This window comes from Melanerpes formicivorus, unplaced genomic scaffold (genome assembly GCF_026170545.1).
Source record: "Melanerpes formicivorus ecotype bairdi unplaced genomic scaffold, bMelFor1.0.p_v2 SCAF_16, whole genome shotgun sequence".
Classification (NCBI taxonomy): Eukaryota; Metazoa; Chordata; class Aves; order Piciformes; family Picidae; genus Melanerpes; species Melanerpes formicivorus.
In genome coordinates, this window is record NW_027142368.1 from 1921998 (window position 1) to 1939452 (window position 17455).

Sequence of the window (17455 nt, forward strand, 5' to 3'; positions counted from 1 at the left end):
TGTTTGTTTGTGTTTTGTTGCTGTTGTTGTTGTTGTTTTGCCATAAATATCTGGTAGTGCATGGTCCTGATGTTCTTCATGCTGGTTAGTCTTTCTGTAACAGCATTTCTCCAGGCACTGCACAGAGCCAAGCCCAGAGGAGGCCACAAAGATGATCAGAGGGCTGGAAAACCTCCCCCATGGGGACAGGCTGAAAGAACTGGGGCTGTCCAGCCTGGAGAAGAGAAGGCTGCAGGAAGACCTTAGAGCTGCATTTCAATATCTGAAGGGGACCTACAGAAAGACTGGGAAGGGACTGCTTAGAAGGGCTTGTGGTGGTATGATAAGGGGCAACAGGTTGAAACTGGAGCAGGGGAGATTTAGACTGGGCATTAGAAGGAAGTTTTGCACAATGAGGGTAGTGAAATACTGGAACATATTGCCCAGGGATGTGGTTGAGACCTCATCCCTGGAGACATTCAAGATGAGACTTGATTTGACCCTGAGCAGCTTGATCCATTGGAGGTGTCCCTGCAGCCTGCATGGGGGTTGGACAAGATGCCCTTTGAGGGTCCCTTCCAACCTGATGCAATCTGTGAATCTGCTCCTTTTGTTACAGCCCTCCTCTGGAGGTCATATTGGGTTGTCTTGTCTCAGAGAGAGCTCTGAGAGTTACTCATCAAAGCTCCTGAGGGCTTGGGTATAGGCATCCTTTAATAAGTTGTAGCATAGTGCACCACATGGGAAGGGGAAATCACCACCCAAAGTGTCCTTGTGGCTGTTTTAAGCGGTGTCTTCACAGGATCATAGCACAGAGGCAGTCTGGTCAGAGGGAAGGTCTCACTGTGCTGGGCCTGGACAAGTGTGGCTTTCCAGTATCTGAAGGGGGCCTACAGGAAGGCTGGGGAGGGACTGCTCAGGATCTCAGGGAGTGATAGGACTAGGGGGAATGGAATGAAGCTGGAGGTGGGGAGATTGAGGCTGGAGGGGAGGAGGAAGTTCTTCCCCATGAGAGTGGTGAAGCCCTGGAATGGGTTGTGCAGGGAGGTGGTTGGGGCCCTGTCCCTGGAGGTGTTTAAGGCCAGGCTGGCTGAGGCTCTGGGCAGCCTGATCTAGTGTGGGGTGTCCCTGCCCATGGCAGGGGGGTTGGAACTAGCTGATCCTTGTGGTCCCTTCCAACCCTGACTGATACTGTGATACTATGATACTATGAAGAAGGGGACAAGTGATGCACAGGGACATGGTTTAGTGGTAACCTGGCAGTGCTGCATTAACAGTTGGGCTTAAATTATCTTAAGGGTCTTTTCCAAGCAAAATTATTCTGTGATTTAAACCCAGAGCCTACACCCTGGTGGATTTACAATCCAAAACACAAAGCAGCTGTTGGAAGCCCTGTGATGGGGAAGTCTAATCTGTTGTCAAGGATCACAGCCAAGAACAGTCTTCAGGAAGGAGATGAAAAGTAATGATGGTGTAGCTCTGTCATTAACAATGATGCTCTTCCAAGTGTAGAGAGGATGAGAGCACAGAGGGATTTGCCTGGATATTTAACTAGTGAATGGTGTAACCAGAGAGGTGGTAGAAGGAGAAGCTGAGCATTTCATCCACCATGGGGTGCTGGTGGATAAGCTCAACAGGAGCCAGCAGGGAGCACTTGCAGCCCAGAGAGCCAAGCAGAGCCTGGGCTGCACCAAGAGAACCATAGCCAGCAGGGAGAGGGAGGTGATTCTCCCTCTCTACTCCACTCTGCTGACCCCACCTGGAGCACTGCCTCCAGTTCTGGAGCTCCTATTACAGAAAGGATCTGGAGGTGCTGGAAGGTGTCCAGAGAAGGGCCACAAGGATGAGCCCGGGGGTGGAGCTGTTCTCCTATGGAGACAGACTGAGGGAATTGGGGCTCTTCAGTCTGGGAGAAGAGAAGGCTCAGGGGAGACCTTATTGTGGCCTTCCAGTATCTGAAGGGGGCTCCAAGAAAGCTGGGGAGGGACTTTTTAGGATGTCAGGTAGTGATAGGGCTGGGGGGAATGTTCTTGCCCCAGCAAAGACAGAAAGTATGCAGGCCCTGACCCAAGAAGGAAACTAGAAATGGGTAGATTCATATTGGATGTTAGGAAGTTGTTCCCCATGAGGGTGGTGAGAGTCTGGCACAGGTTGCCCAGGGAGGTGGTGGAAGCCTCCTGCCTGGAGGTGTTTAAGGGCAGGCTGGATGTGGCTGTGAGCAACCTGCTGTAGTGTGAGGTGTCCCTGCCCATGGCAGGGCGGTTGGAACTGGATGAGCTTTGAGGTCCCTTCCAGGCCTGACAGTTCTGTGGTTCTGTGATACTCCATCCCTGCAACCATTCCAAGTCAGGTTGGATGGGGCTCTGAGCAACCTGCTCTGAGCTGCAGGTGTCCCTGGTGACTGCAGGAAGGGGTTAGACTAGATGACTTTGAAGGTCCCTACCATCCCAAGCCATTCTATGATTCTATGATTTGATGTCTTAGCTTGTAGCAGGGACATGAGATACCTTGTGGACCTTAATGTCTTTCTGAAAGCAAGCTGTGGCCTGTGAAAGTTGCTTCAGCCTCTTAAAATACATCCAGGCAACAAGCAATTGAGGCTTTGTTTTTCTGAACAGCTGGCTTCCTCCTGAATTTCAGAAGCCTGATGTTGTCTTGCTTTTCCAGTGTCCTAGCAAGCAGAGAGGAAATTGGTGGTGAGGACAGCATGGAGGAGAAGGCACAAGGGCCCAGAGGTGCTAGTCCCAGCTCTGACACTGGGTGACTGTAACCCTGGATATGTCACTTTGCTTGACAGTTCCCTGCCAGAAAAGAACGGCAGGTTGATAATTGTGATGCTTCTCTCATGTGAAATGCAAGGATTAGAAGAGCTGGTGTGTGCTCAGAGCATCCAGGAAGGGAGAGCTAAGTGCTCTTACAGAGCCTTTTGTCCCGACAGAGCTCCTCTCTGTATTATCACAGCAGGGAGTGAGCGTGCTGCCAGCCTGAGCCTGGGTCTTCCCTTTCCTTCAGCCTCCCTGCAGTGGCTGTTCCAGAGTAGGGTTTCCTCTGACTGATGCTGTCAGGCTTGCATAGTCAGGATTGAAGCTTCTGATTCACCAGGAAGTTACTTTTCATCTCCAAATGTAAGAGGAGACTTCTGGTTACTGTCCTGGGACTTTAAGAATGCTCTGGCTGGGAGAGGTAGCACTGTAGTCAGGTGAGAACTTCTCATAGGTGGGAAAGATGAAAGGAGAAACTCAGGAAAAATACTTCTTAGTGTTTCTCTTCCCCCACAGGCTGTGTGTTATTTACCTTCTGCTAGCTCCTCCAAGAGCTGGCACCGGCACACTGCCAGTCCTCCTGCCCTTTGCTGAAGTAAAGGGTTTTAGCTGCTGCTGCAGACTCAGGAGAGCTGGATTCCCTTCTGTGCCAGAGATTCAGGGAAGATGTTCTGTCTGTATGCCTGGAATAATGCTCTTTCTTCCCTTTGCTGTCTCTGGCTTTTCAGAGAGTGTGTGTGTTCTCTTCTTTGACGGAGTCACTCAGCCCCACTCACACCTAGACAGAGATGGATGGAGACAGCCAGACAGCCTTTCATGGGGACTGGGTGAGCTGGGCAGTGAGAACTGGTGCAGCACTTGGAGATGCTTAAACCCCTCTTGTTGGGCTGTTTGGGAATGCTGGGTCCAGTGCTGGTGTCCCCAACATAAGAAGGATGTGGAACTGCTGGAGTGGGTCTAGAGGAGGCAAGGAAGATGATCAGAAGGCTGCAGCACCTCCCCTGTGGGGACAGGCTGCAAGGTTGGGGTTGTTCAGCCTGGAGAAGAGAAGGCTCCTGGCGGACCTTAGAGCAGCCTTTCAGTGCCTGAAGGGGGCTACAGGAGAGCTGGGGAGGGACTTTTGACAAGGGCTCGGAGTGATAGGATGACAGGGAATGGATTGAAGCTTGAGGAGGGGAGATTTAGACTGGGGATTAGGAAGAAATTCTTTACAGTGAGGGTGGGGAGACACTGGAACAAGTTGCCCAGGGAGGTTGTGGATGCCCCTTCCCTGGAGGTGTTCAAGGCCAGGCTAGATAAGGCCTTGACCAGCCTGGTCTAGTGGAGTCCCTGCCCATGGCAGGGGTTTGGAACTGGATGGTCTTTAGGATCCCTTCCAGCTCAAATTACTCCATGAATCTATGAAAGGTGTGCTGCTGCTGTGCCATGTAACGTGCCAGCCACAGACTGGCTTGCACAGAGATGGAGGCAGGTGCTGAATCATGCCCTCATTTAATCCCAGCTCCCCTAGTTGGGAGCTACCCTAACAGCCCCCACAACACCCTGGAGGGAACAGGGAACCAGCTGCAAATACAAACACAGAGATCCCAGCTGCAGCATCCCCACCTATCCCTGGTGCCATGCTCCCTGCAGCATTTATTCCTTGCTCTTGACCACTGGGGAATGCATTTTGTCATCCTTCTCACTCCTGTCACGTTGGGGGCTTTATCAGATCAGACTGCATCGTGGCTGCACTCCTCTGTGTCCCTTGACTTGTCACAGACACAAATCTGTTTCAACTGTTCTCCCCCCCTTGCTCATTTCCATTATTGTCTCTGGTGCTTCTCAATGGCAAGGAAGAAAAAAGAAGGGGGGGGGGGGGAGGAAGAGAGGGAATCAGCTTGTAAATGCTCCCTGTCTTTCCATTTGTTTTATGTTCCATACAACATGTCAGTGCATTTTGTTGTTGAGTGTTTCTAATAAGATGAAGTTGATGAAAATGAATTGCTCTGCAGTTCCTGCTGGGGGTGACAGAAGTGCTGGGTCTGTGATTTTCCGAAGCCCTGCGTTTGGGAAGCCCTGGGGAGGGAGAGGGGGTTCTGCATGCCTCCAACTGCAGCCAGCTCCCTGAAACACCTCCCAGCAGAGACACCAGCCACCAACTGGGGTTGTTTGGGTTTGTTTTTTTTAGGGGGAGAGGGATTCCAGCAGGAGCAGGGAAGTCGTTGTGCCCCTGGACTCTGCATTGGTTAGGCCACACCTTCAGTCCTGTGTCCAGTTCTGGGCTCCTCATTTTAGGAAGGACTTCGAGACACTTGAAGGTGTCCAGAGAAGGGCAACAAGGCTGGGAAGAGGCCTTGAGCACAGCCCTGTGAGGAGAGGCTGAGGGAGCTGGGGTTGTTTAGCCTGCAGAAGGGGAGGCTCAGGGGAGACCTTATTGCTCTCTACAACTACCTTAAAGGTGGTTGTAGCCAGGTGGGGGTTGGTCTCTTCTCTCTAGCAACCAGCACCAGAAGAAGAGGACACAGTCTCAAGCTGTGCCAGGGGAAGTTTAGGCTTGAGGTGAGGAGAAAGTTCTTCACCGAGAGAGTCATTCATCATTGGAATGTGCTGCCCAGGGAGGTGGTGAAGTCCCCATCCCTGGAGGTGTTCAAGAGGGGACTGGATGTGGCACTTGGTGCCATGGTCTAGTCATGAGGTCTGTGGTGACAGGTTGGACTCAATGATCTTTGAGGTCTCTTCCAACCTTAGTGATACAGAGATGCATGGTTGGATGCAGCTTATTGTGATTTTAAGGAGACCTCATTGTGGCCTTCAAGCTGAAGGGGGCTACAAGAAAGCTGGGGAGGGATTGTTGTAGGGTGTCAGGGAGTGATGGGACTGGGGAGAAATGGAGCAAAACTAGAAGTTGTTAAATTCAGGTTGGATGTTAGGAAGAAGTTGTTCCCCAGGAGGGTGGGGAGACACTGGCACAGGTTGCCCAGGGAGGTGGTGGAAGCCTCATGCCTGGAGGTTTTGAAGGCCAGGCTGGATGTGGCTGTGAGCAGCCTGCTGTAGTGTGAGGTGTCCCTGCCCATGGCAGGGGTTTTGGAACTGGCTGATCCTTGAGGTCACTTCCAACCCTGACAGTTCTGTGATTCCATGTTTAGGCTGGATGCAGTGAGAGTGGGAGCAGTCAAGGAGGATTTTAGGATTGATTCTGTGCCAGGCTTGGCTCTTCTGGATGGGGTGGGTTAGCCAGATCTGTCTCTAGAATGAGAGGGAGAATGGGTTAGACAGCAGAGCCTCTCACCAGAGTGTGGGCTAGCCAAGACTTGGCAAGTGAGGACTGGGACTCTCTGGGCAGCCTGTTCCAGTGCTCTGTGACCCTTACAGTACTGAAGTTTTTCCTCATGTTGAGGTGGAGTTTCCTGTGCTGTATTTCCATCCATTGTCCCTTTTCTATCCCAGGGCACCAAGTGAGCAGAGGCTGTCCCTGTCCCCTCCCTCTGGACCCCCAGCCCTCAGATATTTATAGACATTGGTTACATTCCCTCTCAGTCTTCTCCTCTCCAGACTAAAGATCCCCAGGGCTCTCAGCCTCTCCTCACCAGGCAGTGCTCCAGTCCCTTCAGCATCTTTGCAGCCCTCTGTTGGACCCTCTCAAGTAGATCCCTGTCCCTCTCAAACTGTTGCTGAGGCTGTGTTCTATCTGGTTTAGTTTTAAATAGCTCAGGTGATGGTGTTCCTGCCACTGGCTGGGGCTGCCTTTCATTCCCCTACTTACAGCCAGGTGGGCCAGCCACAGCAAATCTTTTCCTTCCAGGAGATTTTCTCCCTTCTCTCTCTGACTGCCAGCAGTCCTGTGGGAGGCCTGGGACTTCTTGCTCCCAGGTCCCCACTGTGCTGTCACTTGGTGTCACATTTGTCACACGTGAGTTGCAATGCAAGGCAGCTCCTCCAGCAAATCACTGCTCTTCAGCAGCAAAGGAGAGACAGGGAAGGGAACTGCTGGAGAGAGCCTACAAAGATCCTGAGGGACCTGGAGCAGCTCTGCCAGGGGGAAAGGCTGAGAGCCCTGGGGCTGTGGAGCCTGGAGAAGAGCAGCCCCAGAGGGGATCTGAGCAATGCTCAGCAAGAGATAAAGGACCTGTGGGGGCGAGAGGCTGGGGCCAGGCTCTGCTCAGTGGTGCTCAGGGACAGGACAAGGGGCAGTGAGTACAAACTGGAACCCAGGAGGTTCCGCCTGAACAGGAGGAGAAAGTTGTTTGGTGTGAGGATGCTGGAGGCCTGGAGCAGGCAAACCAGAGAGGTTGTGGAGTCTCCTTCCTTGGAGAGCTTCCAACCCCCCCTGGGCATTGTGCTCCAGGGCAAGCTGCTGTGGGTGCCCCTGCTCTAGCTTGGGGGTTGGACTGGATGATCTCCAGAGGTCCCTTCCAACTCCTACTAATCTGTAGTTCTGTGATTCTGGGAAAAACTGAAGCCCTTTGGCAGGCTGCTCACTTGTAGTCCTTTTTCACCATTTAAACTATTCACCTCATTGTTACTCTTTTTCCTTCCCTCCAGTTTGTTGGCATCTTCCTGGTTCTCAGGTCTCCATGGTAGAACAGTGTGGGAGTGCAGCTTTGCCACAGGAACTCTCAGCTTGGTTGAGGGACCTGAGTCTTCCTAGCATGCACTCATAATCTACCATAGCTTTAAGAGCTGCTGTGAAAGCTAAAACCTGATTATTGCCTTCTTCCCCCCTCCTGGTCCTTTGAGTGATTTTTTGGCTTCTGGATTCTCTCTTACTATTACACTGAACAGTGCATCCAGCTGTGGGATGCCTGAAGGTTGCAGAACTCATGTTACCAATATTAATCATCCCTGGGTTTACAAATCTGATTCTTTTTCACTGTTCTTCCCAGAAGTGCTCTCCTTGGTTGCATGTAAATAGAGATGCTTGTGTGTGACTGGGCGAGGGGCTTGGTGTGCTAACGTGCTTAGCAAATGCTGGCTTTGCTGTTTCCTAGGTATTTGGTGCTAGAACACGTGTCAGGTGGGGAGCTCTTCGACTATCTGGTAAAAAAGGGAAGATTGACACCAAAAGAAGCCAGGAAGTTCTTCCGACAAATCATCTCTGCTTTAGACTTCTGCCATAGTCATTCAATATGGTGAGTAACTGCCATTCCCATTTGGGGAGCCCTGTGGAGGGAGGGGGTTCTGCATGCCTGTGATGAGAAAGGTGGGAGAAAGGGGGCTTATTTCTTGATACTTTCACTTGCTGTCAAGTAATCCCCACGGTGAAGCTCTGAAGCATTGTGCTCTCCCCCCACAAGCTTAGTGGAACGCTGGAACAGGTTGCCCAGGGAGGTGGTTGGGACCCCAGCCCTGGAGATCATAGAATCAATAAGGTTGGAAAAGACCTCAGAGATCATCCAGTCCAACCTATCACCCAACACCATCTAATCAACTAAACCATGGCACCAAGTGCCTTATCCAGTCTCTTCTTAAACACCTCCAGGGATGGTGACTCCACCACCTCCCTGGGCAGCACATTCCAATGGGCAATCACTCTCTCTATGAAGAACTTCTTCCTAACATCCAGCCTAAACCTCCCCTGGCACAGCTTGAGACTGTGTCCTCTTGTTCTGGTGCTGGTTGCCTGGGAGAAGAGACCAACCCCCACCTGGCTACAACCTCCCTTCAGGGAGTTGGAGAGAGCAAGAAGGTCTCCCCTGAGCCTCCTCTTCTCCAGGCTAAGCAACCCCAGCTCCCTCAGCCTCTCCTCACAGGGCTGTGCTCCAAACCTCTCCTCAGCCTTGTTGTGCTTCTCTGGACAACTTCAAGTCTCTCAGTGTCCTTCTTAAATTGAGGGGCCCAAAATACTCAAGGTGAGATATTCAAGGTGAGGCTCAACAGGGCTCTGGGCAACCTGATCTAGAATCATAGAATCAACCAGATTGGAAAAGACCTCAGAGATCATCAAGTCCAACCTATTACCTAATAATCTATATTATTACCTAATAATAATCTAGCTGAGGATGTCCCTGCTGACTGCAGAGGGGGTTGGACTGGGTGACCTTTGGAGGTGTCTTCCAACCCAGATCATTCTATGCAAGCAATGAGGTAGTTTTCACTGTTGGTCACCTGTGAGTCAGCCCACCAGCCACAGACAGGCTTTTCATGGAGATGATTGTCCAGCATTCCTCCACTGGAGGAGCATTCATTCCCAGGGAATGCTTTAAGCAGGCAAAGCAAAAGCAGCAAGGAAAAGCAGCTGAATTTCCATCGTTCCTGGGGCACTCACTCACTCATGACTGAGAACTACATATACTGTGTCAAAATGAATCCCTGAAGAAACTTGGGACAGTTACAAACACAGCAAAGTCATTTTGTGGTTTCCTTCAGGTTTTGGCAACCTGCTGGCTTTTGGCAACCTTCACTGAGTCCCTTTGGGGCGTTTGAGTCACTGTTGTCTTTAATTTCCTTTCCAGTAGGGAAGAGTTTCCTTGATCTGGCTGCTACTGATACTCACTGACTCCATTATGTGATTTAAGCATCAAGTGTGGTTTAACCTGTGCTTTCAAGTGGTGTTGGAAATTGGACTAGTTTCTCCTTCATCTTCAGCAAGCTGAAGTAATTTGAATTATACCCAAAATCAAGAGTGGCTGTGTAGCTTCTGCCCCACCCCTGCCTCCTTATTTCTCAGTGAGGCAGCTCCTTGCAGTTCGATCAGCTGAGGGTGACCATTTGCATTATGTCTGCATGGCTGCTTCTCCATAGCTACAGCCAGCTGTAGATCCCCCCACCACCACCTCCTAGAGGCCAAGGGCCACTGATGGATACTGCAGCAGTTGGATTTGCATAATCACTTCTCCATAACCCAGCAGGGATTTTCTGTACCCCCACTTTTGTGCTGAGAACTCACAAACCAGGCATCCATAACAAAAATGGACACCTACATGTTTCACTTGCTCTTCTAACCCTCACCTTCTGCATCTTTGACTCATTTCAACAGGAAGCATTCATGTGAAAGGCAGAAAGGGAAATAAGAGCTTTTCTGAGGGTGTGTTAAGAACAGCACCCTGTTAGCAGAAGAGGCAGTTGAGAGGTGGTGGATCTGGATGAGAAGGTCCCGAGGGCAATGCCTACCTGGCACAGGCAGGGTTACAATAGTCAGAGACATTCCCAGAGGAGCCCAGAGCAGGCTGCATACCCTAACTAGAGGATCTAAGTTTTCTCTGCTGGCAGAAACCTCTGACAGGTTTTATTCTGCCAATTCCACAGTTTTTCCTCCCTGCTAATCAACTGGGTTGAGTGATCATGACCTTCTTATGATCAGCATAATCCTTGGTAGGTTGTGCACCACGGGGATTGCCTACATACGTGGTTCTGTTCCCTACTGGGCTTAACACTTAGAGAATCAATCCACAAAGACTCAAAAATGTTCAAGTCCAACTGAAGAGAAATTATTTATTCTTCCAAATGAACATTCCAGGGAAATGTGAATGTTCCAGAGAAATGTGAATCTCCATTGGGACAGAAGTTCCTATGGAAGCCTGCATCTATACACATACATCCGTGTCACAGAATCATAGAGTCAGTCAGGTTGGAAAAGACCTCAGAGATCATCAAGTCCAACCTGTCACCTAATACCTAACATCTCCTGACAACTAAACCATGGCTCCAAGTGCCACATCCAAGCCTTTTTTTAACAACTCCAAGGTCAGTGACTCCACCACCTCCCTGGGCAGCACATTCCAATGGCTAATTGCTCTCTCCATGAAGAACTTTCTCCTCACCTCAAGCCTAAACTTCCCCTGGCATAGCTTGAGACTGTGTTCTCTTGCTCTGGTGCTGCTTGCCTGAGAGAAGAGACCAACCTCCTCCTGGCTACAACCTCCTTTCAGGAAGCTGTAGAGAGCAATAAGGTCTCCCCTGAGCCTCCTCTTCTCCAGGCTAAGCAACCCCAGCTCCCTCAGCCTCTCCTCACAGGGCTGTGCTCCAGACCACTCCCCAGCCATGTTGCCCTTCTCTGGACACATCCAAGAGCCTCAATGTCCTTCTTGAATTGAGGAGCCCAGAAGTGGACACAAGACTCAAGGTGTGGCCTAACCAGTGCTGAGTACAGGGCAGAATGACTTTCCTGTTCCTGCTGCTGCAAATCCTTTGGGCTTGTGGTGGATGCCTCTTGGTATGGCTGACTGCCCACCGTGAGTGTGGCTCTTGGGGAGGCTGTCCCACAGACAAGCACCTCTGCAGCTTTAATGGCAGGTGGAATTTCCAAGGCAGAGTGTGTGTCTCTCTTGAGGAATCCATTTTCCTCTGTTAAACAGCTTGGATTGTGGGCAGTAGTCTTGTTCAGAAGTAAATCCCTTGTCTCCTTGCCAGCTCCCACTCAACTAGCATCTAGTGCTGAGTAAGTTAGCAGCAAATCTCAGCTTCTCCCTCCCTCCAGGCCACTCTGAGCCTTGTGTGATCTGTCTTATGTTAGGCTCTGTGTTACATTCTGGGCAGTTCTCACCAAACCCTTCTTGGCAGTCAGAGCATGCATGAATATGAGTGTGTGTGTGTGTGCATGGAGAAGTTAATGTGCTTTCCTAAGCAATGAAGCCTGACCTTGTCCTGTCGTGGGGCAGTGAAATGACAAATCATCTCATCAGCCAGGTTATCCAGTTATGACCACGTTGAAAAATGACACCTTCTGCTTTGCTTAATGACTAAATGTGGGTGCCTCTAACCTCCTGGCACAAGAGATTGATAGCCTGCTGTCCCCAACCCCATATCACTGTCCCATCTTCTTCCTCTACCTCCCAAAACACTGTGAAGTGTCCGTGGCTTCCTTCCACAGCAGTGTGAAGCCACATCCAGCTCTCACTGCTCCAAATGTATTGATGTTCCAGGCTTCCTGGATCAAAGAATCAGAAAGGATTCCCCAGTCCTCCTGTCAGTAAAAAGGCTTCTGCTGCTGCTGCTGCTGTGTGGGGAAGTTACCTGTGCCTGAGAGGTGTTTCCAACAAGGAGCTCAGATGGGGAAGGCGGCTTGGAGCTTGACTCTGCTTGTGTGTTGTTTTCAGAAGGGATGAGATTTCTGCTCTTATTTTATCTGATGGAAAGAGAATATCTGGTGTACCTCACTCTGAGGTGCAGTCACTTACTGGGGTTTGTGGTGCAGGCTGCCCATGGGGGAGAGCTGATAGGTAACCCACTATGGGATTCTGTAAGGGCTTCTCTGTTTATAGCACTGTGCCCAGCTAGGGACATGCCAGCAGGCAGGGGAGCAGAGTGCTGAGCTATGACATGGGATCCTGCAGGCAGCTGATGTGTTCCCTTCCTGCTTTCTCTTGGCTGGCAAGCTGAGCATTAGCTTCATGATGCAGCAGCTTTGCTTCTGCTCCCAGCAATTCCTCCCTGCTGGCTCCAAGGGCTCTGCACCATGCTGCAGTGCTCAGCAGTGCAGCAAGAAATGGCAGGGGGCCCTGGGGTGCCTTGGCCAGCAGTGTGAGACCATCCTAGCCTAGCAAGTTGCCTTTGAGCTTCACTAAGCTGCCATTCACCTAATGCTGGGGGTCTGCTCTCCTAAATTCAGCACCTTTAAGCCATCTCAGCCGGGTGCCCCAAGTCAGTATTCCCTTCTGCATTCCCTGCCTCCATCCCGTGGCAGAGCTCTCTGCTAACTCACAGAATCACACAGAAACACAGAAGGTTAGGGGTTATAAGGGACCTTGAAAGATCATCCAGTCCAGCCCCCCTGCCAGAGCAGGAGCACCTAGAGCAGGTCACACAGGAACACATCCAGGCAGGTTTTGAATACCTCCAGAGCAGGAGACTCCACAACCCCCCTGGGCAGCCTGCTCCAGGGCTCTGTCACCCTCACAGGGGAAAAAAATTAACTCATGTTTACGTGGAGCTTCCTATGCCTCAATTTCCATCCACTGCCCCTTGCGCTGGCATTGGGCATCACCCAGCAGAGCCTGGCTCCAGCCTCTGGGCACTCACCCTGCACATCTTTATCAACATGAATGAGGTCCCCCTCAGGCTCCTCTTCTCCACTCAGCTCCCCCATTCCGTGCCGACCGCTTTCTGTCGGACACAAGGTGGGAGCAGCTCTCGGGGCAGGGCATGGAGCCTGGCTTCCATGGGGAAGAGCCTCTTTTCTCCGGAGCCAGGGAATGCTGCGGCACCAAGGGAGGGTGGGAGCGGGCAGGGGGAGCTCATTGGCTGCGTGTGACATCACCAGCGAGGGCCGGGATTGGCGACAGGCGCATTTGGTGTGCCTTGGGTGTTTTGCTTTGGTCCAGCTCGTATTTGGTGTCTGTGTCTCCCAAGCTGACAAATAATAATGAAAAAGGGGAAAAAAAAAAAGAGAGAGAGAGATGATTACTGAAAATGCCCCCTGGCAAACCTTATTAGGGCTTCAGAGATAACAGATAATGCCAATTACTGCGTGGGGCAGCGGTGACATTGAGAGGAGATCCCCTGCGGTAATGAGCAGCCAGATGATTAGTTCATTTTATTTGTGTTGTGGTTGGGTTTCATTTCCTGGGTTGTTTGGTGTGTTATGGGTTTGGGGGGCTTTTTTATTTCTTCCCAAGTGTGCACAAGAGGGGTTAAGGCAGGTCCTTTATGAATATTGATAAATGACAATTACGAAGGCCCTCTCTGCTCTCATCGCCCCGGGCTGTGCTTGCTGGGGTGGGAGCAAGGCTCTGGCTGAAGTGTGTCTGTGTGTGCATGCCTAGGCATGGAGTGATGGTGGTGGTGGGGGGGGTGTGACTTAGAGGGCTGAGGCAGTGAATAAGAGCTTTGTTTGACTTTGCCTTGTGTTCTTCCCATCAGTGCAGGGGGCAGAAAAGCCTCCTCACAAAGTAAGGCTTCAGGATTTCACAGCATAGAGCTGGAATCTGTGGCACATCCCCGCAGGCAGGAGCTGCAGAGCACTGCCAGGGAAGGAAGCATGGTAATAGGGAGAAATTTGGGGTGTCTTCAAGAAACAGAAAGCTGAAGGATGCCAGCTGGCATGTTCTGTCAGGTAGAGCCACTCTCCTCGTGACTCCTGCTCTGCCTTGCTTCATTTCTAAGGAGAGTGCTGTGCTGTTCTGCAGGGATGCTCTGTCAGACACCTCCAACTGCAGCAGCTGGGTGCTTTGAAATCCTGACTCAAGGCTTCCAAATGTGAAACCAGCCTAGAAACTGTGAATTTAATAAGGCTGGTTTCTGTGAGTTGTTTGTGTCTCTGGTCCTTCGCTCTTCAGGTTTTGCCTTTTTGTTTCAGCCCAGCAGAAGTGAGGCAGGTCCCTTTTGGTTTGGGTTTGGGTTGGAAGGGACCTTAAAGGTGATCTAGTTCCAAGCCCCCTCCCATGGGCAGGGACACCTCCCACCAACCCAGGTTGCTCAAGGCCTCATCCAAGCTGGCCTTGAGCACCTCCAGGGAGGGGGCATCCATTACCTCCCTGGGCAACCTGTTCCAGTGTCTCCCCACCCTCACCGTAAAGAAGTGCTCCCTAATCTCCAGTCTAAATATGCCCTCCTTGAGCTTTCCTCTGTTGAGAGTTGAGAGGCACCCATCACTGCTTGAACCCAGGAGTTTCAGATCTGTGATTGAGACTTACTGTAAACCAGTGAGGGCTCTTCAGGTTTTCCTTGTACAGGGAAGCAGAGAAAAATCCATCCAGCACAGCAACCGCAATGCCAAAGGCAAAGGGAGCAGCTCAGCTGAAGTCAGCAAAGACGTAGTTCTGGAAGTTTGCTTCTTTATGTAAGCCCCTGGAAGCTCAAAAATGTCATGGTCTGATTGCAAGCATAGCCAGGTAACCTTCTCTGGCAAGTACAGCAGCAGTGATCAGACCTGACAGTCTGTTCTGGCTTTCAACCAGACAAATCTCTGCTCTGGGGCTGGGTGGGTAGGGAGAAGCAAATGTGTTTTAATAGATCAATAGAAGCAATAGTTAAAAAGCAAGCAAGGCTTTATGCATACAAATCCTTCTCTGGCTCTCCTGGAATGCTTATAGATGTTGTCTTCCCCCCCCCCCCCCCCCCCCCCCCCAGCTATATCTACTTGTTCTGCAGAATTCTGTGTTAACTTAACTTGAGCACAGCAGCCATAGCTCTAAGCAAAGATACTTCTGAAGTAGGTAGATGTGAGTTCCACATTTGGGTCTGATTTGCAGAAGCAAGAGGGGGAAAAAAAATCAGGTGAAAGGCTTTTCCTGCTCAGGAAAATTAAAACTATTGCTTCCCATCCTATTAGTTATTACTGATAAATTGTTTGCCTCACATCAGGCACTCTTGAGAGGCAGGCTGCAGAACAATTACTCTGTGGTCTGGCCCCTCTGGGAGTTTGGGGTCAGGAAGACAAGCATTTGCAAAGTAGCCAACAATTTGATTAGTACAAATGACCTGCAACTACTCCAATTAGGAGGTTTCTTGGGTTAGGAATCTGTGACCTACGCCGAGTTGTCATAGAAACTGATAGGAACGTTTCAGCTCAGAAATCACTTGAAAATAATGGCTTAGTTCATCATCTCGTGCCAGGTGACACAGCTCGATTGAATCTCCAGGATCTGGAGCCTGTCCCCACACCAAAAATCTCCTGCCAGCCCTGGGTGACAGGGAGGGAGTGTTTTGCTTCTCCCTGTTTCCACCACCCCCACCCCGACTCCGTGTGCTGCAATTGCCTGCAGTACAGATCCGGGGATGTTCCCGGAGCCGGAGGATGGACTGGGAAGGCAGTGGAGGGAGCTAGAGGAGCTGCCTGAACGGCATCCCTGGGAGTGAAGGGAAAGAGATCGAAGCTGGCACATATTAACCCATAGATGTCCTTTCATTGCCTCTGCACCACCCCCAAGAGCTGTGCCCTTTGCCATCGGACAGGGGTTTTTTCAGCCCTGTGCCCATCTCGTGCTGCAAGGGAGCTGCAAAGCCTTTGTTGTGACCTGTGAAAGAGGGACGCTGGCAGTGTGTGCTGCCCTGTCATGGCCTGTTTAATGACTCCCCTTCACCCTCAAACACCTGCCACTTGCAGGTTACATCCTTGCTCTGTTGGTTGAGCAGCTCTGGGGGTCTGTGGCCACCCTGGATCAGGGGTGTGCTAACTTCCTCTGCAGTGCTGCATGCCTCTGCCGTATTCTTCCTCAGCACAGGGAGGGCTCATAGGAGGGTTTGCTGTGTTTGTCCACAAAGAAGCTGCTTTCCTCTCTTCTGATTTTCCAGCCCTGTGCTGAAGCCCTACAGCTTTAGAGCCTTTAAAACAAGGAAAGGGTGAGGAGCCCTCTGCTCACCTGCAGAGAGAGGAGTTGTTGCAGTCATAGAAGACATGGAGAGCCAGAGAGATCAGCTGGAATGGGACCAAATTAAATGCTTTTTACTCTGCAGTGTTCCATTAATGCCAAGTAATTACCACATACAGTGGGACTTTGGTTTGGTTTCATTTGGGCACAAGAGAATTCTTTCCAAATTCAAGTGCATGAGGCTGCTGGGCTCTTAGGTGAGTGATAACAAACCTTCCCTGTTCCCTTATGTTCCTCTCCTTTCTTTCTGGCACCTGAAAAGCTGGCAATGCAAAGATGGGAAATGCAAATGCAGTGAGGATATCTCATTCCCAGAGGCACTGGTGCTGGTTTTGCCCTTCTGGTGCAGGCTCCTGCCCTGACTTCTATCCCCAGGGTGCTGCCTTGGTAGATTCAAAGTGGTCCAAAAATGGTTAGCAATGTTCCAGCTAGAAGAAAACTTTCATCAGGGTATAGAATTCTCTTGTGGTTGAATGTACCAACACTGACTGATCCACTGGCACCCTGATCTCTGAGGGGAGCACTGCCACACTCCAACAAACCACTCAGACCACCAGGAAGTCCTGCTGACCATCCATGCCAGGCACTAGGACTGTACTGAAAGGGATGGAGAAGGGTCAGGGAGATGCAAAACTGCCCTGTGACAGTTCTTGTGGTTTAGGGTCCAGTCAGCAGTAAAGGAACAATTCTCAGCAGAGCCCACACTCTCCTCTCTGCTCAGGGGGCTACAGTGAAGAGGTGATAATAATGTCCTTAGGTTTCTTTTGGTGATGCTTCAAGCTCTGTTGCCACTCCAGATTTCCTTTCACACATCCCAGTCCCATGAATCCCTACTTTAACAGGCAGGGTTCATCAGGTTTGTACAAGATTGGAGACCAACTTTGATGCTCTTTTAAAAAGGAAGAGGAGAAGGAAACCATGGGTAAGTGACCAGTGCCTGCTTTGGATGTGAGCTGTCCTGAAGTCTCCTTTGGGAATATCTGTGACACCCCTGCCCAGGTGTCCTGTTACAGTGTACTCTGGTTCTGCATTCAGTTCACCTGCATGATTTACAGGTTGTCTCCAACTCATCATCCCAGACTTCTCCTCAAGCCTCTCATGTTGCTCAGAGAGGGTAGAGAGTGTCTTTTACAGGGGTAGAGAGGTAGAATTACACATGGCTGCATCAGGAGTACTAGAGGGATGTCTTAGGCCTTAATCATTCCTAAGTGAGGTGATTGCCCATCAGAAAGGACAAATTGAGAAACAGCCACCACATGACATCTGCTTCTCTTCTGGAGAAGAGTGTCTTGATGGAAAACCCAGGGAGAGGAAGCTGATGGTGGTTCAGGTAGGAGCTGAGGCTCTGAAGTGACAGGTACCAGGCTATTGGGGCCATTGCATTGGCTCCAGATGGATGCTCATGGATACCAGAGACCTGTTCTTCCCTGCTGTGGTTACTGACAGTGGGCAAACCCCAGCAGGCTGCTGGAGTTTGTCATGGCA

At 50.8% G+C, this 17455-nt stretch overlaps 1 protein-coding gene across 13 annotated transcripts in view; it reads left to right on the plus strand.

Moving 5' to 3' along the window:
* The window catches only part of BRSK2 (BR serine/threonine kinase 2), a 419371-nt gene that overhangs the window by 288463 nt on the left and 113453 nt on the right, over positions 1-17455 (plus strand). For all 13 annotated transcript variants that reach the window (XM_068147794.1, XM_068147787.1, XM_068147789.1 and 10 more), the window contains exon 4: positions 7712-7852. In XM_068147794.1, the coding sequence (XP_068003895.1) occupies positions 7712-7852 (141 nt within the window). The remainder of the gene's footprint in view (positions 1-7711; positions 7853-17455) is intronic.